This window comes from Typopeltis vanoorti, chromosome 12 (genome assembly GCF_054136105.1).
Source record: "Typopeltis vanoorti isolate ZY-2024b chromosome 12, IOZ_Tvanoo_1.0, whole genome shotgun sequence".
In the NCBI taxonomy this organism is placed as follows: Eukaryota; Metazoa; Arthropoda; class Arachnida; order Uropygi; family Thelyphonidae; genus Typopeltis; species Typopeltis vanoorti.
Window position 1 is genome coordinate 38,533,002 of NC_143560.1, and position 26,980 is coordinate 38,559,981.

The window sequence follows — 26,980 nt, forward strand, 5'->3', positions numbered from 1 at the left end:
CTGCAATTGGCTAAGAATTCATTTTTATGGTTGTCAATGCTCGTCCACGCCGTGCAAATTTGGTACAACAGTGATTTGAGGAAGAAGGTATTGGAAGAACGAATGGACTGGCTTGCCTGTTCACCAGATTGTAATCCAATCGAACATGCCTGGGATGCTTTAGGTAGGCGCATTTCTGCTCAACTGGTACCACCACGATCACTTCGTGAGCTCAAAATTGCTTTCACACAAGAGTGTGGAAATATCCCACAAGAACTGTTTGATTAGAATAAATTAATAGACCATATACTCTATTAATTTTTAATAGAGTATATGGTCTCCATTAACAGCAGTCTACACAATCAAGATATACCACTGTTAATAGAGACCATATACTCTATTAAAAATTAACAAAAGCATTTTTGGCTATTCTTATTGTTATTCTTGTTAACATTATTTCACACTAAAATGTAAAAATGTTAAATTTGTAATAAATATCAAATATTTAAAGAATATCTCATCAATTATATCCTATCCATAAGTAAGAAATATTTATTCGTGTATAAAGTACTCAATAGTTATAATTATTTGCAGAAATTTATAATTATCTGACAGAAACTAAAATATCCCTAATTGTTTTGAGCAGTGTATTTACACTGGTTAAAGAGGTTTTATTTACAGATCAGAGGCTAAATTTGATGACTTATTAGTTTTAATATAAAATATTTATGAATATAATACAACTGATTTCTGAGCTAAATCTGAGCAAATAGTATTATATATTTTAATCATGTACATGTGCTTTGATATTTGTAGGACTTAGGGTCAAGTCTTCCAGCTATCAAAAGCTTGCTAGAAATCAGTGATGAACAAAGTAGTGAAGCACTGGAAGGTATGTTTAGCAATAGTGTGACTCATCGTTGACCACATTGTTTAATCTAAGTCTCAACTCTGGGTTAGTCTCATGGGGTGGAAAGAGGGGAAAATAGTTCCATTGCATAAAGGAGGCTCCAAGACTGATGAAGCAAATTACCAACTTATCAGCATATCAGGAGTTGTCAAGATTCTGGAGAAGTTGGTCAAGAGCAAAATACAAGAATGGATAGATGGAAATGGGATACTGTATTTTTTTTGGGGGGGGGGGTGGATATGGTTTTGTGAATGCTAGGTCAGCGGAGTTGGATAAAGCTAATGGGTTTACAGTGATACTGCTGGACTTTGCAAAGGCCTGTGACTAGTGGCATGCTGTAGGGTTCTGTTCTTGGACCGCTACTGTTTAATTTATTCATTAACAATATAGGAAAGGATCTGAGAGGAACTGTTCAGTTATTTGCTGATGATGCAAAGTTCGGTAGAGTAATAGCTAATACAGATGATTCAAAATTTTGTAGGATGTTTTAAATAGACTGGTAGTCTGGACAAAGGAGAATGGATGATAGTGTAAGGTTGCAAAGTGTATACATTTTGGGATGAAAAGATTACTAGCTGTTTACCACATTGATGGAACTGTAGATACTTCAGGTACAAACTTTGTTTGCTTACATTTGGATAAAGGATTAAACTAAATTTATTATAATGTACTCCAGCAGTGGCGCACTCAGGATTTAATCTTGGAGAGGGCCGAGTGCTCAGGATTTAACCTTTGGGGGGGCCGAGTTGAGTAGACGTTTTGCGAATACACACTACACATCACATACAACCTATAACTGAGCATCTGCAGTGATCGCTAATTCATAAGTAGCACACAACATAAATAAAAAAATGAATTTTAATTAGGAAAAGATTTTTGGAAATTTTTCTAGTGTTTTTTCCTTTTCTTTGGGGGGTGCCCGGGTCCCTTGCCCTCCCCCCCTCTGGGTGCGCCACTGTACTCCAGGAAATTGACGAAGCCAGAGATTTGGGAGTGTTAGTGGGAAAGGAGTTGAAGTTTTGAGGGCACATAGCAAAAGTGGCTAAAGCAGCTCATCAGATTGCTTGGTTACTGAAGAATGAGCAGAGACAGGTTGTGTATTATTCCTCTTTATTGAGCCTTGATAAGAACCCATCTTGACTACTGTGTGCAGTTCTGGTCACCAGAGTTTCTTGGCAATGAGGAAGACTTTGAGAGGATCCAGAGACTAATGACAAGATGGTAGCAAGCAGGTCTATAGAATGAACCTTACAAGAATAGGTTGAAGATTTGGGAGTTACAGAAACTGGTTGCTAGGAGGAAAAGGGATGATATGATTGAGACATACAAATTACTGAAGGATTTTTACAAGATTAATTCAAAAGAAATATTTCAGAACAGGTCTGGTGGTAGGAGAACTAGGGACCATCCTTGGAAACTGAATAAGAGTGTAGTTACCAAGGCCGTTAGAGGTAGGTTTTTTGCTTGGAAAGTGGTGAATGAGTGGAATAGGTTGCCAGAATAAATTCAAAAGTCACTTCACGACAGGGCTGCTTGTATATAGAGGCTAATGACTTCATATGAATTGCCTTAGTATCCCATAATGCAACACACATATCCTTGCAGATGTGTATAATGCAATACATTATGGGAAGGGCCACTATCCAGACCGGTTTCGACCTTTATTGAAGTGAAAAAGTAAACGGTTGCTCATCATAGGCCTAGAGTAGTTAGTATAGGGGTGCAAGAGAGCCTGATAGTATTAGGAGAAAGAAAAGACAGATAGATAGCATGAAAAATAGAGAAAAGGCATCACTCTTTTATATCATCATATAGCCAATGGCTATCAGTTTTCCTTTTTCACCAATCTTATATAGATGAACAACTAAAAGACCAATTGAAACTAAAGCACAAGGATAACTTGATACCCAGGTAGTTAGCAGTATCTGAATTAACTGCCTTGAGTTGGCCTTCTCTGCCTGGGATTTCTCTCCAGTCATCCCTGCAATTGACTATAAGACCACATTGAATAAAGAAGATGGGAGTGTTTAAAAAACTTCTTGTAGTAAGAATAGACAGAATTTTATCTCTCCCTGGTGAATATTGCATAATGTGGGTGGTCTACACCATCTAGTCATAAATTTGATATCTCCTAGAATGCTTCTTTCTAAATACAAAAATCGTCTGACTGAACAACAAAATTTCCACAGTACAATATTATAAAGCATTTGGATGTCATATTGCTGGTTTTCAAATCCATGTTTCTTTCTAACCTTCCATAAATGGTATTTTAATTATTTTAATTCATTAATTATAAAAATCAAGATTCTCTTCCCGTTGCTGACAGTTGGTGGATATTGCGAAAAAAAAACCCTGTTCTGTTGTAAGTAATGGAATGCCCAACACATTACATAATCTGTTCCAAATACGCAAGGCAAGAGAGCAGCTGTAGAACGCATGTTCTACTGTTTCCAATTGGTAACAGATGTCAGAGATTGGATCTCCGATGTTGAAATACCTCCATTTGATGGTGTTGACTGGAAGGCAGCCATATGTAATTCTCCAAGCAAGATTCCTTCTGCTAGGAATTCCTTCTGTATCCTTGGAACTTCCACAAATTGTGAAACAAAGTATTGTTGTCAGTACCCAACTGTGGAATTTCATGGCAAAAGAGATTAATGAATTCTTTATACCAATTTTACTTTTTTTAATAGAAAGAATGTCAATGCCAAAGTGTTGTAGTATTCAGGAACAATTTCAGCTTTTGGACCTTTATAATCATTAACTCCAAACAAGGGAAGATAAAACCTAGGTAATACAGGAGAAGGTCTGTACATGTGTGATTAGTCTGCAATATTTCATGGATTTCTGAAACTGTATCGCTTAAATAGTAGAATTTTAAAACTGGAAGCCCAAATCCTATATGCTTCTTTGATAGCTGAAGAATTTCCTTTTTAACTTCTTGGTATTGGTCCAGCCAATACCAAGAAGTTAAAAAGACTCAGAAATGATATCAAGGTTGAAGTAATACAGAAGTCATATTTCCATATACAAGTAGCCAAAAGGTGCTACACATTATTACTAAAATACTCTGGACTAGAAATAGATGTTGGAAGTTTTTTCACTGGGTTATAAATTAATATATAATATATATAAATTAATATATAATAAGTACTATAAATTAAAGATGCCAAGAAATTATATTCTTGGTTTCATCCTTTGGAATGGAATGATTTCCTTTCATCCTTACAGATGGTAGGGGCAGCTATGCTACCATCCTAATGAAGTGACTATGAGCAAGGTGGTTTCCCGTTGCCTTCCTTGCTGTGCTATGTCCTATGGCTGTATCCTGTGTGTTCACGGGTCTGGTTTGCCTGTTTGCGGGATGACCCCCCCCTGAATAAACTGGGGGGAAAACCCTACTGTCCACGCCCAAGATCGACTAACTTGGCTATATCTGAGAAAGATCCTTAAGCTCCTCACATCTCCAACAGGAATCGAACCTAGGACACTCCTTCCCCAGGCATAATTGTTGCGAAGCACACAGCCATTAGGCTAACCTTGTGGACTTTCATCCCTTATTAAAGTGAAAGCAAAGTTTGCACATGAAGTCACTTCACGACTGGGTTACTTGTATATAAAGGCTAATGACTTCACATCAATTGCCTTAGTATCCCATAATGCAATGCAATGCAATGCACATATCCTTGCAGACAGTATAATGCTATGCATTATAGGAAGGGCCATTACCCAGACTGGTTTTGACCTTTTTTGGGGTCTCATAGTATAGTATTTATAGCGTTATAATATAACCATGTGAAAAATCTGTCAGCATCTATTTCTAATGCTGAATATTTTAGTAATAAGGTGCAACACCTTTTGGCTATTTGTATATGGAAATATGACTTCTGCATTACTTCAACCTTGGTATTACTTCTGGGTTGGGCTCCTACAGACAAGACCTCAATAAAGGACAAAACCAGTCTTGATAGTGGTCCTTCCCATAATGAATAGAATTATACATGTCTGCAAGGATATGTGCATGGCATTATGGGATACTAAGGCAATTGATGTGATCATTAGCCTCTAATACAAGTAGCCCAGTCATGAAGATACTTCACGTGCAAACATTGTTTGCTTACACTTGGATAAAGGATAAAACTAAGAATATAATTTCTTGGCATTTTTAATTTATAGTATAACCAAGTGAAATAACTTTCAACATAGGTTGCGAGAGTCTGTTGTGGATGCCATCAGACCATGAATGAGTTCAAAGCAAAGTATGATAGATACTGTGCCAATGTTGGTAGTACTACTTGATATGATGTTGATGGCCTCCCTTGATGAGTCTAAAGACTCCAATGAGTAATCCATAATAATAATAATCATAATGCATTTACCTCCTCTCCCTTTTTTCCCCCCCTCTTTTAATAAAAACTTATAGTAAATTATTTTTTTGTTTAACCTCTAAAATGATTTAACCAACAAAAGGATATATAAAAAGAATGATTATTATGAAGCAACAGCACAGTAAATTTCATTTCTGAAAATTGTATCTTGCACTTTAATGCTAGCTACCATATTTCTTAGGTATTATGTGAAACATTTTTGGCTCAGATAAAAGGGATTATTCTGTAAGAATTTTATCATGGCAATAAGGATTGGGAGTATTTATTCTGTGCTTTGGATTTTTACTGGGTTGATATTTGTGTTGATTTATTCAGTATTTATATTAAAATATTTAATATTGTTTTAAAGCTGACTCTGATTATAATTTTTAGATATTTGTTGTGTCACAAAAGCTCCTAAATATTGAAAGCATTAATGTGAATTGTTTCTGCATTCTTTATAGACTCATTCTTAAGTGAATTGTATACATGAAAAATTTCATTACGTGTATATGGGGGGGGGGGGGGATTTTTTTCTTTAAAATGAATTTTAACAAAATTTATAAACACCTATTCATTTTTGTCTACCCATTTGTGCACATATAGTAATTCCAGTCTATCTGCTTCATCCTGCAGCAGAAAACATTTAATAACTATTTTAATAAATAATAATAATCATAAATTTTTCTAAAAATTAAGACATACTGTTTGTACTATTTGCTTTGTCTGTGTGTTATAGATGACCACAATAAATTTATTTGCTGTGATTATGAATAGCATTGTGGAATACACTGTGTTCGTGATTGTCTTAGATCATTTCATTGCCTTAGATCAACCCCCATTTTTAAAAAAAAAAATTATCACACATAACCCACCCTCAGACATCCTGTTGATATAGATATTTTTATATCACAAAATAGTGGTTAAGTAGATACTATATAGTTCAGTTTTAACATGAACCTCCTTTAATAAAACTTTTTCTAATGAATTTGAGGGGGGGGGATTTTTTTTATAAATCGCTGTATTTGCTATATCTGCCTGGTAGCAGATATAGCAAAACAGTGATTTGCTAATCTTTTGCTTTCTTCAAAAAAAAAAAAAAAAAAAAAAAAAAAACACCCAGTTCGAAGATCGAAATATATTTGTCAGTATTGGAGTCATGACAAATAACATTAATTTAGAGGTAAATTGTGATAGGAAGTTAATAATTTGATATTGTACCTTAATCATATAATACTATCATAGTATTCTATACGTTAAAATTAAATTTGCGACTTACATGCTAATAACATTTTTGGTGTAGTAATACAGGGTGACTGAAATGTCTGGAATCAATGGTCTCGTTTATGTTTTTTGTTATTTAAAATATGTGCCCCACGTACCCACTCTGATGCTCCTTGCATTTTCTCAGCCAGTGTACCATGTTTGTTTGGATTCTTTTTAGTGTATTGGGATTGACTATAGCACAAGCCTTTGTAATTCTCTCTCTCTAAGATGACAAAGATTTCTGATTTTTACAGCTTATGCTTGTTTCCTTCAGGAAATGCAAAGTCCAGTGGGTTAAGATCAGGTGATCATGGTGACCACTCCACTTGTCCTCTCCTCGCAGCTCATCAATGAGAAAACTCATCATCAAGCCAATACACATTGCATTTGTGGAGGAGCTTGCTCCATCTAACATGAACCATTTGAGTTGTTCTCCAGTTAAATCAAGATTTGGTACCATTTCATCACCCAATATTTTCAGGTATTTTTTGCCATCCACTGTTTTTTAAGAGAAGAATGGTCTGATGTGTGTCCACACACTACCAATAATCTGTTTGCTTTTGTACCTTGCTGCCAGAGAACTATTGAGAGTTTTTGGTTGACCAGTATCTGAAATTCTGCTTAATGACTTCTTCATTTACATAAATGTTCATCTCCAAGAACATCACACCTTTCAAGAATCTCTTGTCTACTTCAATTTGGTACAGAAACTATTTGCTTATTTCGAATCATTGATCAGGATCATCCTCATCAGATGATGCAGGATTTGAAGTTTGTATGGATGAATTTTTTTTTTTCTTTTCCCGAGAATGTCATGCACATACTCTTCAGCACTAGTCTGTCTGACAGATTTTTGTTTGCTAGTATGAAGCTTTTCAATTATGCCAATTCAAGTGCCTTCACTTACAGAAGAGCAACCATATCAACCATGTCAGCAACAGATCTTGTCTCTTCTAAGGCTTCTCAGTAATAAATCCTGTTTCTTTAAATTTCTTCACCAGTTTTGGATTCCTTTCAGGATGTCTGGCATTAAACTCGCCTGCCACTTCCCTCCGAGTCCATCCCTGATTTCCACTAAGGACTATCTCCACTCTTTCATCTATTGGTAATATTTTTCACCTGTAAAGAAAAACATATTTTTCCATTGGTTCCAAATTTTTTGGACACTCTGTGTGTATGATGAAGATATTCAACTTTCTTGCTGTGAAATAAATAAATAAAAGCAGAACAGTGAATGTTCTAAATCTGAAAAATGGATACTGTATTTCTGTCACTGCCATTGCAATTTCTATCTGCACACTTCTCCTTAATATAATAAACTCCCACTAGCAAACATCATTATACACACTGTCTCACCATAACAAACTACTGAAAGTCTCCTGACCAGGGCTCCATAAATGCTCTGCAATGCTAAAAGAAATTCACTATAGAAATGATCAACTCTAACAAACTTCCTGTGGTCCACATGAGTTTACTATATGTTGTGCCTGATTTTATTTATTCACTTCATTTCACTACTACATTTTTTTTTTCATCACATGCATAAGGTTGCTTGAGTGTAATATATAAAGGTCAGCCTTAAAATCATATTACTTATTATTGTATATAATGAACAGAGAAAGTTATACATAATTCAGTTGTATTACTTTCTCTCTGTTGCTACCTCCATTATGAATGATTTTTTTATTGTTTTATTTTTTATTCTGTTTATGCTTTCATTGGCATTCATTTCATTTGTTTTGATTGTTACTTGCAGTAAAACCCTCTTACCGTGCTATGAATGGGACTGTAGGTATTTCTGCTATAAAACAGCACTGTACTAGAAAGAAATTAAAGAGCACCAGTGATGAATCAGGATTAGATAGTGATGGTGATGATGATGTTGTTTCTTGTCCAGATATAGATGGTTGTGAAGCAGTGCAGGATTCAGAAGTTTGTTATTCTCTTAGGGTAAATTGTCAAATTTTTTATAAAAAATTAATGTAATTTTTATTATTTATGATTACTAGTTGCATTGAAAGTCACAACTGTATCTATATGCTAACACTGTTAAGACGTTAGTATATGGATATAGTTGTAATAACACATATGTTAAAACTGTTCAAGTGTTAGCATTATAAGTATAGTTACATTCACAAAAAGGTGAATTGATAGATATTACTATTATTATTACCATAGGCTTCCAGGGAGCGAGAAACTCAGCGAGGAAGGCCAGCTGTCATACCTTTTTCTTAAATTCATTCACATTACCTGAGAAAAATCTAGCTCTCCCTCTTTTCTTAACTGCATTCATTCTCAACTTTCATGGATGCCCTCTCATCTGCCTCCCACTATCCATAAAATTAAAAATTCCTTCTGCTGGTATCATATATCAAACTTTCAGAATAATTTGTAGGCATCTCTATCATATCACCTGTCTTTCACTTATTTGCTAGTGTCAGCAGTCCACAAATTCTTAATCTGCTCTCATAATCTACATTCCACAGTTTTGATATCATGTTTAACACTTGCCTTTGTACCCTATCTACTGTATCTGCATCATCATGGAAACCAGGAGACCAGATATGCACAGTAGTTCAGGTGAAGTCGGTATCAAGGCCTTGTAAAGAGGCAAAATGACTTCCTTATGCTTACATTTCAGCATTGCACTTATTCCTCAGGGAATAAGACTTTATTATTCCCTGACATTGGCAGACTTTAGTATATAGCCCTGAACTTCACCTTCCTATCTACTAAAACTCCAAGATCCTTAGCCTAGCAAAATCCCACCAGTATAGTACATCATTGGATATCTCATTACACCAAAGTGGTAATAACGTACAGTTATTAACATCGAACTGACAGCCATTTTCACGTGCTCACAATTCCAACGTATTCAAATCATTCTGCAAGGTTGCATGTAAAACACATTCCTGATTATTCTGTCTATCATTTGAATTAGCATCAAACAGCTGAGTCCTTCTCAATTCATTAATATAAAGATATAACAATGAACCAAGTACCCATCCCTGTGGTACACCACTAGTCACCATAAATCTTTCAGACTCATCCTCATCACCCTATACACCACTTTTTTGATATCAGTCAGTCAGCCATCCTTTTATCCATGGTAATAGTTTATAATCCAATCCCAAATTCTCTGTTTTATACAGCAGCCTTTTATGGTGCATCCATTCACCTTGTCTGACTCATCCATAACATTATTATAAAATGTGAGCAAGTTGCCCAAATGTGACCTTCCTGTCATAAACTCATGCTGTTCTCTGCAAATTATAGATTCACTGTCAATCTGTTTCTGCATGCAAGCTCTTACCAAAATTACTTTTCCAAAATCTTCACAACCACTCCAGAGATACAGATGGACTGATAGTTGGACACATCAGTCTTTGCACTACCATTGTGCATTGGGATTATCATACATTTTTGCCACACTTTTGGAATATTCCCTATATTGAGACTCAAACTATATAGTCAGATCAAAGAGAAATAGCTGTTTCATCTAAACATTCTTTCAGCATCCACTGATATCCCATCAGCCCCTGTTTCTGGATTCTTATTCAGTTTATGCAACAGCTCTAGTACCCCCTCCTCATACACCTGAATTTCTTCATCCAGTGATGAAGCAGCATTAAGATCAATGTTGCATGCACTAGCTTGATAGCTCTTATCAAATTTGGCACTCATTAGTTGAACAGAAAGTTATCTGAGTACAAACAAAAAAACTGGTTCTGCAAACTAGTGATAACCCAAAAGAATTCTATTGTTATGTTACAAGTAAAAGAATGAATGAATGAAATGTAACAATAGAATTCTTTTGGGTTATCACCAGCTTGCAGAACTAGTTTCTTTTTGTACTCAGATTTAACTTTCTGTTCGATACTTGCAATCTCCTGTATCTTTCATAGCTGTCATCATCTTCATGCAAATTGTATTCCTTCCGCATCATGTTTTTCTTAAGAATGTCTTTGCACATCCATTTTACTTCTGTCCTCTTTATTCTTCGAACTGTAGGGATATGTTCTGATACTTACTGCATCATTTATAAAAAATAAAATCAGCTAACGCCTTTTATTCCCTTATAGGGAGTAGGCGAGGCCTTTATATCCTATCTAGCTTTTGGAGACTGAGTGGGCAGTTCAATCTCCACCAGTAGCCAATCAGAGATAGCTGGCCCATGTCTATCACTAATTATAGGCAGCCACTGATGAAGAAACTGGCCAACAAGTGCTGCCATCTCTTGGTACCTAACCCTAACAGCATATGTTACTGTCTGAAATAATGTGGGTACTACGGTCAATTTTTTTAGTTTAAGGGGACAAAAAAACCTGAGTTTCCGGAGGGGGGGAACCCACTTGCCCATGCCAGAGATCGGCTAACTCAGGAACCAGTCGAAAATAGGCTTAGAAAAAGTTCCTCCAGTTGGCGATTAGATTTAAACCTAAGTCTAATTTCGAGCAACCAGGTGCCACTTCCACTGAGCTACACAGACCTTACTGCATTGTTTAAGTATTTTTAAATGTTTCCATGCACTGCTAATACCTTGGACTGAACCTAGCATATTGTTCATAATTTGACCAAATTAGCCATTTCGTGGTCAGTACAGCATGATCACTGTTATCAACCAGAGGCAGGAGAAACATGTCTTTAACTGAAACCCACCTCTTACACTATAATCAGATCTGTACTCTTTGACTTCAAGTTCCTTCTGCACATGCTGCTTGAAGAAGTCTCATAATAGCTCAGTAAATTCCATTTTATTCTTCTCATGAGATTTAATTGCTACTAAGTCGGTGTTCAGATAATTAAAGTCACCCATGATTATTATTCATTTAGCACCCATCGAATTGATCTCACTGCTACAGAGAAAATTGTCACTAATATTGCTGCCATAGCTTTCTACTGTAATTGGTTTCAAATCATCACATATCATTAGCCACATTATGTCCCCTCCCCCTTTCCTCTCCTATCTTGTCTATCCTTCCTAAAAATACTGTACATTTACACTCGGTACCAGTTAGTATATCTTCCTCTGAGAGCAAACTGTCACTAATGTCTATAATCTGAGGCTCCAATATCAGGGCCGTTCTGTGGGTTTGCACTGCCTGGGTGAAAAAGTTTTGTTCCCCCCCCCCACCCTCAGTGTATTATTTATTCCCTATTTTTTATGCACATGTTCGATTATACTTCCCCTAAATTGTGCCGCCCGGGTTCATTACACCTTTTGCACCCCTGTATGGAATGGGCCTGTCCACCGTATTCACCAATGCCCCAAACTCTACCCCTTTGTTCTTGATACTCGTGGATTCATTTCAAGCATACTTGCCTCCATAGTCTGTATGACCCAGTTGGACAACCTGCTCTATTTGTATCTAATGCTTTCTCTCATGCAGATTTTCATGCACAATAAGTCTGAACTGGATGAACCCACGCAATCATTCTTTCATCACATTCACATCCATGATTAAGCATATTCATATCATTAACATAGTTGCATAACTTAGTCATTCTTCTGATAAATTCTCATGGTTCTTGAAATCATAATCTAGTTTCCCTGACTTTCCATATTAGGTCTCATACCAATAAATTTCTCCAGGCTCTTGATACAAGACATTCATATGTTGAACCTTCTTCTTCTGATTATGTTCTGCTTTCTTATGCAATTGATAAAAATACATCTGAGCTCCTTTCAGTTACTGTTGTACGTGCTGTGTTTCAAATTGTTGGCTCTTTAGGGGAATGGTTAATGGATGTTGTTTCAGAGATGCTGCCCTATTTCAGTTAACTATTTAACAAACTTTATTAAACTCCAGTTGATTTGGGAAGTTCTGTGCCTTCTCTGTTATGAATGTTGATCTCTAGTATACCTTGAATATATTCTTCAGCAGATGAATACCAAAAGTTGGAGAAGGTTGCTTAAGGATGAAAAAATTAGGACAGTGGTCAGATATAATGCTACAACTATTCAATGAGGATGACACACAGATAATTGAGACTGCAGTATCAATCAAAGAAAAATATTTAAACAATATACTTTTGCAAATGTCTGTGTAGATTTTTGGCATGTCGTTTGATTCTAGCTGTTGACTAGAGAAACCAGTTGAAGAAACCTTTCTTCAACTGGTTTCTCAGGCGATCTCTAGCACAGTCAAAAGTCTTGTTTTTCTCCTATAGCTTGGGTTTTTCATCCCATAAACTTAAGAAAATCAAGCTTGGAACTTCCACTGCTTCAGACAAAACTATACACTCATGTTCATAGAACCCACATCACCTGCAGTAACCATGTTTTTTGGTAGTTAAATTTGAATGCCTATTTGAAAAGGGATAATAACACAATAATTGTCACAAATGATGAAGGTGATGTAACATTTTTATTTTTGATTAATTTTGGCTCATTTTAGTACAAGATATGGCATAAGTAGGAAATGACGACAAACTTGACAAATTTGCAAATATTTTGAAATGGAGTGGACAGTGATATTTTCAACAGAAAAACAAATACTAGTATCAAAATTTAGTTCAACTTCATAGTTTTACTAACATTGAAAGCTAAAAATTGACTTTTTGCTGTTTAGTACTTTATAGGTCCTCTTCTTGCCTTTATTTCAGCTTGGCATCAGCAGACATAGACAAAATCAATTTTCTAATGGATGCAACTGTCAATTCATGGTTCCATACTCTTATAATGGCTTCTTGGAATGTTTTTGGCTTGTCGTTACAGTAAAGTGGTCTCTGATAGTAGGTAGCAATTCTTCTAAAATTTTCTGGCACACTTGTGCATTCACTGAACCTTTTGTGAAATGCAAGTGACCAACACCATGATATGATATGCAGCCCCCAGATCATCTGACTGGCCGATTTGACAGTTTGGCACCAGACAGTAAGGGTTGAATTTTTCCCCTGACCATTTTCGAGCTCTGTCTGCTATTGGTGCCCTGCAGGTTAACGTTTTTCTCATCAGAAAAAATTTCTCTTTTTCCACTGATCAGGGGATCCATTTCGCATGCTCTTTGCACCAATATCATTTTTTTGTGGTTAACGAAGGGGGTCTTTATAGGGTGCCCGGCTATCAGTCCCTGTCAGATGAGTCCTCTCCAGACAGTTACAGAACTTGCTCCAACTGCCATTTGTTCTTCCCAGTTCCATTTCAGTTCTCTGGACGCACGGCAATTTTTGAGGCAGAACTGTTTTAGAACTCGATCTTGGCATGGTGTAGACAGTGACTTTCTTCCTCTCCCCTTCTTCCTTTCAGCAGATCCAATCTATTTCACGAGAGGAATAGCCTTCTCTATTCAAAGCTTGAATCACCCTTTTTCTATGAGGTGTTAACTGCACATAATTAGCCATAGCAATCTCGGCACGAAAATGCAAAAACTAGCTCTTGCTGTCTATTTATAGCATAAAAAAATTCTGACACAATAGCAGCAACTATTAAATTACAGAAACCTGTGGGAATGATAGATGATGATGCAATACAACAAAATATCTAATGATAAACCACTAAAAACGACCTTAACTACTAAAACTACATTTATGTAAGGTGATGCAGTTTCTGTAAACATGAGTGTATAGTACTTGAGTTAGGTACCATGAGATGGCAGTCATCTGCGATCTCATAGGGAAGAGTTGTCTCCTCCCTGGATGTCAGATAAAATTACTAATAGTCTTTAGCCAACTATTCTGTGATTAGCTAAAGGTAGAGATAGCTGCCCACTAGTCTTCAAAAGTTAGTTGAATGGCTTTGCCTGCTTCCTTTGGGAAATAATAGGCATTAATGGACTTATTTTTATTTTACTTTTATATTGGAACACCACAGCTCCATTTATCATACTCAAAAATACATTTAATGATTATTTTTATCTCATTGGATGCCACTGTTCTGTTTATTCTTTTATTTTTGTTGTCTCATTGCAAGTGAAACTTATAAAGCTATGATCCATTTTCTATATGTAATAGACATTAACAGTTTTAAGTACTGCAGATATTCCATGCTGTAGAAAAAGTTATTTACTGACTTAGGAAATGTTGTATATTTTATGTTGAGCAATGTAATGCCTTTTGCTAATTGAAAAGTGAAGTGGTAGTTTTGGCATTTCACTCCATAGCAAGACTCTGACTTTTCTTTTCCTTATTACTTTTTTCATGCAGTCTGTCTTTCAGTATTGTGAATGATCATGTAGAGACATCTTCTTTCATTTTTAAGATGCAGCTTTAAAACAGATTTACAGACTAGACCTAGATAGTGAACCAGCATAGAAAAATGTTAGTGCATTTACTATTCGACCACAAATTAGAGAACCCTCACTTCTGTGCATGGCAGAAGAAGGTGATTCCATTCTGATAATACGGTAATCCATCCGTCATGTGGGATGAGTTTGTTTATTATTACACTTCGGAAAATTAGCTTTTCTTTTATGAACATTATAGTTTTTAAAGTGGTAACTATTTTGTTGGAAAATTTTATGTATCATATTAACAAAATTTTAAAAAGGTATAAAATAAAAATATTGTAAGTGAAATTTATTTTTAAGAAATTTTTGTATAAAAAAATTATACAAAAAAAACAAATTTTTTCAAATGTACTTAGCTATTCTAAAATTGCAGTTGAGAGAACTAAGACACTTTAATGTCCTAAACTGATTAATTATTTATGACTTGTTGTAACTCTGTAATAAAACCATGCATAAAACTTTGAAAAAGATATCTTTATCAAATCGTTTTAATCTTCATAGCTATCTGAATCAGTGTCCAAATCATCATTTTCACTTAAATTACCAAAAGTCACATAATTCTTTATTAATTCTGTCTCTGTTCCGGTACATATTTTCTAATGAGGTGACATGAGAGCAATATTTCTCCAGTTTTGAACTGTAATATTTTTAATTGCCTGTTCTGAAAACTTAAAAAGGTTCCATATATCAATATCCCTAGTTATGTTGCGATGAGGAACAAAATTCTTCATTTAAATAGTTTAGTTTTAGATGAGTTTCTTTTGACCAAGTTGAGCAATTCAGTTTTTCACATATCTGGAGAATGAGAAATGTTATTTGCAGAGAGCCAGTCCTAATAACTTGCTTCCTATTAGAAGTTCTTCTTATAACATCTATGCCAAAATCATTCAAAGCTATGTTTTTGATGGATTCTCTGGCAGTTTTTAGGAGATTCCCCACAAATTCTTTCAACAGTCGACTTCAATATGCTGAAAGGTTTAACACCAGAACTTGCTGACAGTACTGAATCCTTCATACGAACCAAAAAAATAGACAAGAAAGCATGTGATTTTGCATGTTGGTGAAGAATTCATACATCCCTTGTTCCTTTCTTCCCTTCAACATGAATTGACTCTTCTTGGCACTCTTCCAAGAAGAGTCATTCATGTGCAGACAGTAGGAAACTTCTTGACTACCTGGCAAATAATTATCTGCCTGAGCAATATGACTAACAGCAAGATTTGATTATAATCTATCAAATAGCAAAATTATAATCCTACAATTGTTGGGTTAGAGTATGCATGGAAAGTTAGATTAATATTGATATTTGTGAGACAATATCAAGACTTTCATTTGGTAGAACAATTAATGTATATCTGAATCTATATTTTCTTCAAGCATATCTAAAAATTTCATCCCTTCAATATTGCTTTCGGCCATTATCAAGAGATTCATGAGTTGAAATATCAGTCCTCAACCTTCTGCATTCACTTCATAAATCTGTTTGATCTTGTCTCTAACATCAGTAAAATCCACTTTCATTAATAACATTTTAAACTATCTCCATTTCACTCCTGTTTTTTTCTGATTTTTAACTGATATTTGCTAGTTATGCTATATATTTGCTCTAATATTTCATTTCAGAGAATTCCTTACCTAGAAATATTTGCTTGTCTTCTTTTGCTGAATTTTCTTGTAAATTCATTCAAGGCAGTTTGTACAAATACTGTACAGTTTGCTTTGAATATGGCTAGTCACTATAGCATTTTTTTTTTTTAAATCAGTGAAGACATTTTCTTCTCTAGTGTAGAATATCATCTTCCTTTGGGATAGGATTTAACAATGTTTAAAAAATCCTCAGTTCTTTCAGAAAAGAGTAGTAAGATTAATTGAATATTTCACTGATTCATACAACTCATTTATGATACAGGTATATTCAGTTGACTATTCTTGGAATAATTGTTACTACTTCATAAATTAAATCAATTCACATGCTTTGACGTAATCACTTCTCCCCGAGTCTTATTTGCCTTCCAAGGTCAAATGATTACTGTCACATAGGAACTCTAGGTAATTAATGTGGCCCATACCAGTTGCTCTGTTGTTATGAAACTCGAGATTCTGTGCCTATAGTAGGGTCCATATGATCTTGCCTCAGTTAATTATCATGAAGTAGATTCATAAATTTATTATCTGTTGCTTAATTGCTGTTTTGTCCTGGCAATGAAATTCATCTCCCACAAGCTGCCACAAACATCCATGCTCATGATGGGATTTACCTGTAACCTGTTGGTCGGAGAGCAGATATGCCAACCAAGCTGCCATATAGAAATATGTTCCAAAAAGTTTGGAGAAAAAAGCTAAGTTACTACTGTTGACTCACAATAGCAAACCTAACACCAAGTGACAATCTGATTCTCACAGGTACAATACTGCTCTAAAGGAAATTCACCATAGTAAACTATTTCTGAGTGTGCTGTAGTGAGTCAAATTTTCATTCTGATGGACTTCCCATTATTAATGCCATGTTTATTATTATTGTTGTACAGGCACCTCTATGGAGTCTGAAGACTCATCACAGGAGACGTAATCATCCCTCATCCTAATCTATCATACTTCTCCTTGACCCCATTAACAGACAAAACGCTCACGAACTGACTGGCAATCCATTCCACTCATTCACAACTCTCCAAACAAAAAAATCTTCTGCATCAGTCCTATAAAACCCTTTAAATAACTTAAATGTATCTATAATATCCCCTCTTTTTCTCCTATCAACCAACTTCTCAATCTTTCCTCATAGGAAACTTTCCAAAGACTCATGACAGGAGGTACAAACTATCCGCGCAATCTGTCATACTTCTCTTTGAACCCATTGATAGACAAAGTCACTCACGACTGACTCTTGCACACTAATTCACAACTCTTCAAGCAAAAAAATCTAGTCCTCACTCCCCTACTAATCACACTTTTATTCATCTTCCAGGAATCTCTTGTTCTGACACCTCTAGCCAAGTGTTGAAACATTTTTCCCCTGCATCAATCCCATTTTAAGTAACTTAAATGTTTCTAACATATCCTCTCTTTTTCTCCTATCAATCAACTTGTTCATCTGTCCTCATAGGGAACATTCCACAGACCACTTACCATCTTGGACGCTCACCTCTAAATCTTCTCCACCACTTCCTCATCCTAAGAAACCCAGGAGACCAGACCTGAGCACAGTTAATCCAGATGTGGATATATCAAGGCCTTATAAAGAGGAATAACAACTTCCTTATCTCTACTTGTTATTGTGTTCTTCAATAGCCAAGTAATCTTATGGGCTACCTTTAGTGACCTTAGCATATGTCCTCTAACTTTAACCCTTTGTCTACCACCACCCCTAAATCTCTAGCTTCATCTATTTCCTGGAGTACAACTCCATCAATATGGTACATAGCTTGTAATATTTATCCCAAAATGCATAACTTTACATTTCTCCACATTAAACTAATACCCGTACTGACAGTCTATTTAAATCGTCCTGCAAACTCTCCACATTACCTTCAATAACTATTATTCTACTTAATTTTGCATCATCAGCAAACAACTGAATATTTCCTTTCATGTTATTTCCTATATTATTTATATACAAATCAAATTAAACAGCACTGAACCTTGTGGAACATAGTCATATCCATTCCCATTTATTCTAATTTGCATAACAGAGTTCTGTGTGGGATTCTGTCAAATACTTTTGCAAAATCCAGCAGCATCATTGTATAGCCATTCCCTTTATCAAACTCAGTTGTCACTCTATTATAAAAAAGTTAGTAAATTACAAAGGCATGGCTGATCCTTAACAAAAGCCATGTTTCCCCTCATACATTATCATATTCTTATCCATCCATTATTGAATTCTCTTTTCATCAATTTTTCCAGTATTTTTACAACCACTCCTGAGATACTGATTGGTCTATAATTTGCTACTGCAGCCTTAGAACCTCCCTTATGCAAGCAAATTATTTTGACATCTTTCCACTCCCTTTGAACTCTACCAGAGCTGAGACTTAAATTAAAGAGCCTAGTTGGAGGCATTGCCAGTTCTCTTGCACATTCTCTCAAAACTCAAGCTGATATCCCATAGCTGTATTTACATTAAGATTCTACACTATCCTAAAAACCTTCAATTAATCCACCTGTTTCCACATCAGTCTGTTACATATGTCACATAACCTCACTTGGATGATATACCCTTGCAAAGTGGTCACTCAGTAACTGAACTATTTTATCTGCTTCTGTCGCCATCAGCACTCATTAAGATTATTCTTCCTCTTACTTTCCACATAACAAAAGAACTCTCTGGAATTTCCTTTAGCCTTAGATTCTTCTCATAATCTGATTTTGCCTTCCTTGCCATGCTGGTCATCTTTCTTGGCTGGGCCTTGTACTGTTCATGAGTTTGCTACTTACCTTTCTCTTTATATATCCTCCACAGTATTTTCTTCTTCTGCAACTCATGCTTAATGATATTACTCATCCATCCTGATTAACCCTCCTTACCTCAGATATACAATTTAATATTGCTTCCTCTAGATGCCCATTAACTATCTTCCATGCACTACTAACATTCCATTGCAGGATTTTATGCCATGGCACAGATTCAAGCTTCCTCCTAAGCTTGTCATAATCATCTGCCTTGAGGATTATTTCTGTTATTTGGTCTGAGCATGTGTTTGGATCAGAAGAACTGAAAAGGCAGCCGGACCATGGGAAGGAGGAATAGAAGTCATGGAGTCCCAGTTGGTACCTTTGTAGTGCCAAAGGAAATGAGACTATAAACTGGTGGGTGAAGGTTGCTCAGACAAAAGAGACTTGTGTGAGGTTGTGGTCTGAGTTGCATACTTCGAAGGGGAACTTGTTAAGGAGAGGTCATGTGTGTTGGAAATTGGAGAAGGTTGTCAGATATTCTAGTAGGAAGATTGATGATCTGGGATAGGTCATTGCTGATGGCAAATATCTTGGCATCTCTGCCTTCTTGATTAGTAAAACTGTTGAAGGGAAGCCAATATGTGTTGGGGACATTGAAGTTTCCAAGAAGAATGGCCTCACTATTGGGGTATTTGACTGCAGAAAATTGAGCTTTAGAGAGAGAGAGAGATAGTTGAAGAGGTCACAGTGGTTGATGGAATTTGGAGAGCGATAGAGAGAGCATGTGAAAAGGAGCAGGTTGATTTGGTAGGGAAATTTTGAGCCAAAGCAGATCGAAGTTGGGATTCAAGGATTTGCAGTATCTGTCATGGTATCATTTCTAACGAATGCACAAGTGCCGCCTTTGTGGCGAAAAGAAGTGTCTAATGTGTTTAGGCAGTTGAGGTGGACAGTGACTGTTGAGGTCGCCTGCTGGGGTTCTGATAGTAATTCTAGTTTAGATGACTGCAGGTGGTAGTGAACATAATTTATATTGCTGTTTAGGCCACGAATGTTGAACTGGATGTGGAAACTTCTTTTTTGGTAAGAATTAATGTTGGTGGATTGTTTGGTTGTATTTTTTTGGTTGTCTTTTATGATTTTTTTTTTTTTTTGGTTGGATTTTTTTTAATGAATTTTATGGGATTTGCTGTCACACGATTATCTTATACAAACACCTTTGCATACCTACTAATGCCACTGGTTAACAGTATACTTAGAAAGGTTACGAATGGAGTGTTCAGAGTTTAGATAATCCTAAACTCTGAACACTTCATTGGCAACCTTTCTAAGTATACTGTTAACCAGTGGCATTGAGTGTGCTGTTGTGTGGTTTATGCAATCCATGCTACAAAATTCATGTCAATTTGACCGTATGATTGCATTTTTGTTGATGTATAAAAGTTTTAAGAGTACATAGTGTATCAGTGCTTATCTTAATTGTAGGATAACTTTGAATACCTTAATTTATCAATTAATTGTAACAGGGGAACAGTCTAACAATCTGTTTGGTTGATATATTTGAATTACTCAAAGGTATAAATGTGTAAACCATCATTAATAAGTGTTATGAGAATGGGAAATGTAAAGGAAAGAATAAGTATGAGTAGAAATACTTTCATTAATGGAAAATGAATTATTAATAATTAACATTTGTGGTATGTGTGTCCTATAAGTTGCTGGTAAGTCCTATAAGTTGCAAGTGAATAACATGTGATCCTATAAAGTCTAGACATGAATAAGTGAATTTATGATAGCATAATTAAAAAAAAAAAACTTACAAGAAGAGGGAACAAGATTTGTTTGCAAAGTATAAATAACTAACCAATAATCTTCTTTCACTACGTGTTATTCCCACTTCCTATGCAGGGTCCGCGTGTTACTTAGATGTGACTACTTGTTAGTACCACTCCCAACCGACCTGTTGCCTAGTCTGCCGCTGGGGAGGGATATATTTTTGGCTGTAGAAGCGTATGTTCACGGGGCAGGTTTGCCTGCTTGCGGGATGAAAAACACCAGATAAACTGGTGGAAAAAAAAAACCCTACTACCCACGCCCAAGACTGGCTAACTTGACTATGCCTGAGGAAGATCCTCAAGTTCCTCACGTCTTCGATGGGAATCGAACCTGGGACACTCCTTCCCCAGGCATATGGTTGTGAAGTGCAAAGCCACTAGGCTAATCACATGGACAAATAACTAACCAATAATAAACAGCCAATATACACATTTAATGATTCAGTTAAAAACTATGGGGAGTGGCTAATCCAGTAAATGTTGATTAGGTGATTCATTTAGGCCTGGCTTGGAATACATGTGGTTTGGTGGAGCAGCAAATCATCTTGTAAAATTTGTGCATGTTATGTGCATTTCTCTCTGGTTTATGTAAATTTCGCTTCGTTTTCTAAGAATTTTCTTTTGTTTACTGAGACTCAATATACATTTTATGCAATAATAGGATGCAAAGTATCCAATCAGAATTGGAATTATCCACACTTTTGGGAATCCCACATTCATTAGTTTTTTTCCTTTTAATGTCAGCAGCTCTTCTGTCTTATCAATAATAAAAGATATGTCACATATGCTAGTATTTTTTGTAGATCAACAACTTCTTACAATACACAGAAGTATTAATTTTTATTCAGGAATGGATAAATTTGTACTATGTCTGTTGTTTCCGAAGACTAGAATAAAAATGTCCCTGTACTGTTTTAAAAAAAAAAAAAAAAAAAAAAATCCCGATCTCTTCCCCTCTCCTCAACAGATGCTATACTACACAAGCAAGAAAAACAAGTAGCTTTGTTTATTACTAAATAGTAAACAGACATTTAACATCTCTGTACTGTATTTAGGAACAATTAGTGTAATTAGAGAACTCGAATGACACACTTAATAGAGAAACACTCCGCTCCTGCAGACTGTGCTGTATGCATGCAAACAGAACAGATTTATTGTAGCAGTAAACATAACATCTAACTAAACACGTTTGTCCCTAACATCTGCTTTCAAATATTCAGTTCTAGAAAATATATGTAACAACTGTTTACAATACAGTCATTGGATACAGAAAGCTCTCAATTTATGAAATGCAAAATAAATATATATATATATAACTTGAAATCGGTTTGAATTGCATTTCAGATATTCGATAGGTGCAATGTGGCATGTTAATATAATTTTAAATAAGGCAAGCATAAAGGTCAAATAAACAATGGCTATGCTTCACATGCACCGTTATGACAAACACAAAGGGTTTCTTCTTCATATTGAGATTAGATTATCATTGGCAACTACTAGAATGAGACATAGATAATTTGAATTTTGATACAATTTTTAAATACAGCCATATAATACACAGAAATCTGAAAAAATAATCACTTGGGAAATTATTATTTTTCTGGAATGAATCAAAGGAAGGCTGAAATAACTTGTTTTACTTATTTATTTATTCACAAGTTCTAATCTCCTGTTTTTCCATTAGAATTGTATTAGCACATCATAAAATGAAGGTTTTTCCTTCAGTTCCATCATCAATGTCTTTTCAGTAGGAATTAAGCTTAGGCCACACAGCCTTTTCTGTGTTTGTGTTCCTCTATAAAATGTATGTATTCTCTTCACAGTTGAAAAAGAGCACTAGACTGTATCAGTAGAGCTCGGAATTGACATGACAAGTTCTGCTAACTCATTAATTATTATTATTATTTTTATAAGAGAGACTTCCAGGGAGTCAGGGACTCATCAAGTGGAAAATTTCCTTGAATGCAACCTGAAGTTGATTTTCTTGCATGAATTTTAATAAGTGATGCACTGATTTCCTGGCAAATTCATTAGAAAAGAGTACTTTCAGTTCATTTTTCAAGCAAATGTAGTCAAAAACTGGGCCATAGAAATCCTTTAAGTTTTCTAAAATACCATGAGGAAATTTCTTTGCATACTGACCATATCTCTCACACTACAAAGGATTTGAAAAACATTCAAGTTCCAAAAGTGAAGAGTATCTTTCTTCCATCTCCAGGCACATGCAATCGACTATTCCCTGGTATAATCGAAGGCACACACACTCTCTTCTCCATCTCTTAGGTCTCGACTCATCAACTGTATGCTTCTTCTTTGATGCAGAAACCCAGATATCATCAAATCCATATTCCCCACCATTCCTAAGCTGCTTCATAGTGTCATGCATTTTTTACAGCAGTACAATATATCATAGGATGAAGTTTGCAGTATATTATTCAAGATATCAGTATAGTCAAATAGAACAGAAAAAATTTCTAGCAACAAAATTGTTTGAAAATCTTACAAGAAAAGCCAAAAAACCACAAGCTTTGATGACAACATCCATGTCCCATTCCCCAGAATTCACCACAAAAAATTCAGTGAGTTGACTTCTGTGACATTTTACTGTGCTTGTTAAACAGGAACTAAAATTCTGTCTAGTTGGTGAAACTGAGGGTAATTTTTTAGTAACAAAATCTTGCAAAAGCATTTATTCTTTTCAATGATTTAACAAAATATGCTGTCAATGCACTGATAGTTTGGAAATACAATCTACATTCCTTGATGTTCGAGAGGTTTTGCTTCAGAACTAAATTCAAAACATGGGCATAGCAATGCCTAAATATTGCTAAAGAATAAGTGTGGCTGACTAACTTGTCCTTATTAAATTCCTCAACTTTGTTTACAACATGTTTAAAAAGACCCTAAACATCCTATCATCACACATATGTAAATCCAATGAACCTTTCGTGTATTTGCCCATTACAGACAAAACAGAAAACAGGTGATAGCTCTGTGATTTTGAATCACAGAGCTATCACCTCCCGAATAATGACCATAAATGTAGCAGGAGCATTTTTTTTTTTTTTTTTTTTTTTTTTTTTTTTTTTTATAAACTACATCAGATATAGTGCTAATGATATCATTTTGTACTGTGGAAGAACTTGCTTGAAATGCAATCAAATCCTTTAAATCTGTCTAAAAGAGGATCATACTCACAGAGCACATTTAAAAATTCTACATAATTTTCTCGATTAGTTGAATCTTCATACCATCATGACCTCTCAAAGGAAACTCTTGCTTAGCCAAATAGTATACAGCATAAATTAATCTTTTTAAAATGTCTCTTATTTTTCTTTACATGTTCATTATGATGGGTAACTTCAATTTTTCTTTGTTTGTCAGTGCAAGTGATCAATTCTTTTTTCTCCAAACATCTTGAGATTTAAAAATGACTGAACATGTGATTGGGAGCACTCATGTTTTTTTACACTGCTGCTGTTAAATGATTAAGAGTGGAATATCCATGCTTATTCCAATCACCTTTCTCTCTGGAGAATAATAAACAAGGCCAACAAAAAAAAGTCTTGATTGCACTTCACACCCAGTTAACCATTCTACTGTATTGTATTATGAAATAGAAGTGTCTCACTTACTCAGTTTTTGCATATGTCTGCTTGCTTAGTAAACTTGGAAGAGGAGGACAAGGCTTATTTCCTTCGACTACAGTCATACAATCTGCAAAAGTTCTGGCAGAAAACAGAACCTTCATTAGATTGTTAATGCTGTTTCCCATTGTAAATATGGGCAAAAAAAAAGTTATAAATTTATCGAAAATTATATATTAAAACTTGTCTATATTATATATAAAAACTTGCCTACCACGTCAGTTCACCTTTCACTAGCATGCAAAACAGATGAAACTCAGAAAACAAAAACAGCAACTCATGACAAATGACAACGTTCAGTTGGAGTGGTTGACACAATAACAAATCACAGCCAACAGGTGCTATTGTCTCAGCGCTCACCCTGCCTTGCTTTATGACCAGATTAAAACCACTGGAATGCTAAGAATTTGATCTGCTATGCCATCTGTACATCTTTTCAAAGGGCTCAAAGGTCTATGTATTTGTGACTGCACACTTGGGCTATTAATGGAAATGTAATGCAATGTTTGTATGTTGAAAAGTGTGCTCTTCATGACGCATTAGTATATTGTGTTTACTTTTAGAAATCATGCAACTCTCCTAATTGTTTTCAGTAAAGGCTGAAAAAAATTAGGGGAGTCTTTAACAAGAATAAATGCAAAAATATAATATCGGTGATATTGCATTTCATGGATGAGCAACACACACCTAGCACACCCTTGAATATTCACCCCTGCTATTAACATTGTTTGTCTTCTGGACAATTCAGATCACAATCTGGTTTTGATTTCTTCTCCCATAGAGCAACACACACACACACACACACACACACATAGAGAGAGAGATATCATTCTCAGTTGTCTTTGCATTATAAGAACACCAAATGTTTATTGTAAAATTTTTGGCTAAGTTTCATAGCCATTTTCAATACAGTTATAGGAAAACTCTAAAAAGAACAATTTAATTGAAAGTACGTGATATTATGTGCAATATCAGTTTAGGTGAAATGTTTTTTCACCTAAATTGATTAAAATTAAACTGAATGTATATCTTTATCTCACCAAAAGACAAATATCCTCTTTCTTATCCTGGAGTTTATAGAATCCCCTGCTCTTGTGGCTTAATTCCAAACCATAAATTCGTCTGGAAAAACATCAGGAATACATTTCTCTTAACGAACCCAACAAATCTTGTTTAGCAAACCACACATTATCTACAAAACACAGAATTCAGTGAAACAAAACTAAAGTGTTCTTTTAGAAAAGCTCGACAAAGAAAGCTGTGAAGCACACATTCACAACCCGAATCTGAATAAAAATGATTGCCTAACACTTTCTCAATTTTGGCAAGTTATGTTAACCAATACTTACCATTCATGTGTTCCGTAATTAAATTTTGTTTATAATGTAAAAATAATTAACTAAATCAATTTATTTATTTTGAATATTTATTAATGCAGATAGAGCTATTTTTCTGTAGCTGTTATCACACATAATATCATGTGCTTTCAATTAAACTGTTCTTTTTTGAGTTTTCCTATAACTGTATTGACATTGGTTATGAAACGTAGCCAAAAATTTTACAATAAAAATATTAAATGCAAGTGTTTCTGGTATTAATATTTTATTATGAATTCTTCTGCTTATGTCTTGATTTTCAAATGAAACCATTTCTGCAATCCCCACAAGTTCTCTTTAATGAAAGTGTAATAAACTGCCACTGTTGAACAATAGTGATCTTCATGATGAGGTTGCCTATATTTGGACAAATGCTATGGAAAAGTTTTGGGGAAAATTTTGTCCCAGAGTTTTAAATCCCTTTGACTCTTCCATATCACATGAAAAATTAAAGAAAAGAAGTTTGCAATTTTATGTATAACTGGATTTTGTGTTCAACAACTGTCCCATCCATCTGATTCTACTGCTGCAGAGTGCAGTCCTATGGTCTGCACTCTGCTGTTGTTTTTTTTTTTTTTTTTTTTTTGTCAGGAACTTTTTATGTAGTATTTAAGCAAAGGTTGGTCGATTGGTAGAACCTCTGCTGCTAATGGCTCACAAAAAAGTTAAGCAAGTTTGAGCACGGTTAGTAGTTGGAAGGGGTACAATAGTTTGATGCTGTTGGCACACTCTCCCTCGATGAGTCTTTGGACTCCCTGGAGGTGTCACATAATAATAATATTTTCTTTTTCCTTTATTGAGTAACTTCTTGAGTCCACTAAAGGGTGAGGTCACCATCATTTAATTCATATTTTTACATCCAGTCTAGAATTTTTCTTTTGTGTGCAAATTCTAATTTTCTCCTCTCAGCAGTTTGTATAAATAAATTATAGTAGTACAGTTTCACTTGCTTTACTCTTCTGTGTGTTAACACAGAAGAG

The 26,980-nt window shown here is 35.2% G+C and overlaps 1 protein-coding gene across 1 annotated transcript in view; it reads left to right on the forward strand.

Moving 5' to 3' along the window:
• Positions 1-26,980, forward strand: part of LOC150100712 (uncharacterized) — a 169,485-nt gene that overhangs the window by 137,926 nt on the left and 4,579 nt on the right. Inside the window, exons 6-7 of the mRNA XM_090401824.1 lie at positions 796-871; positions 8,279-8,472. Coding sequence (XP_090257950.1) covers positions 796-871; positions 8,279-8,472 — 270 coding nt within the window. The remainder of the gene's footprint in view (positions 1-795; positions 872-8,278; positions 8,473-26,980) is intronic.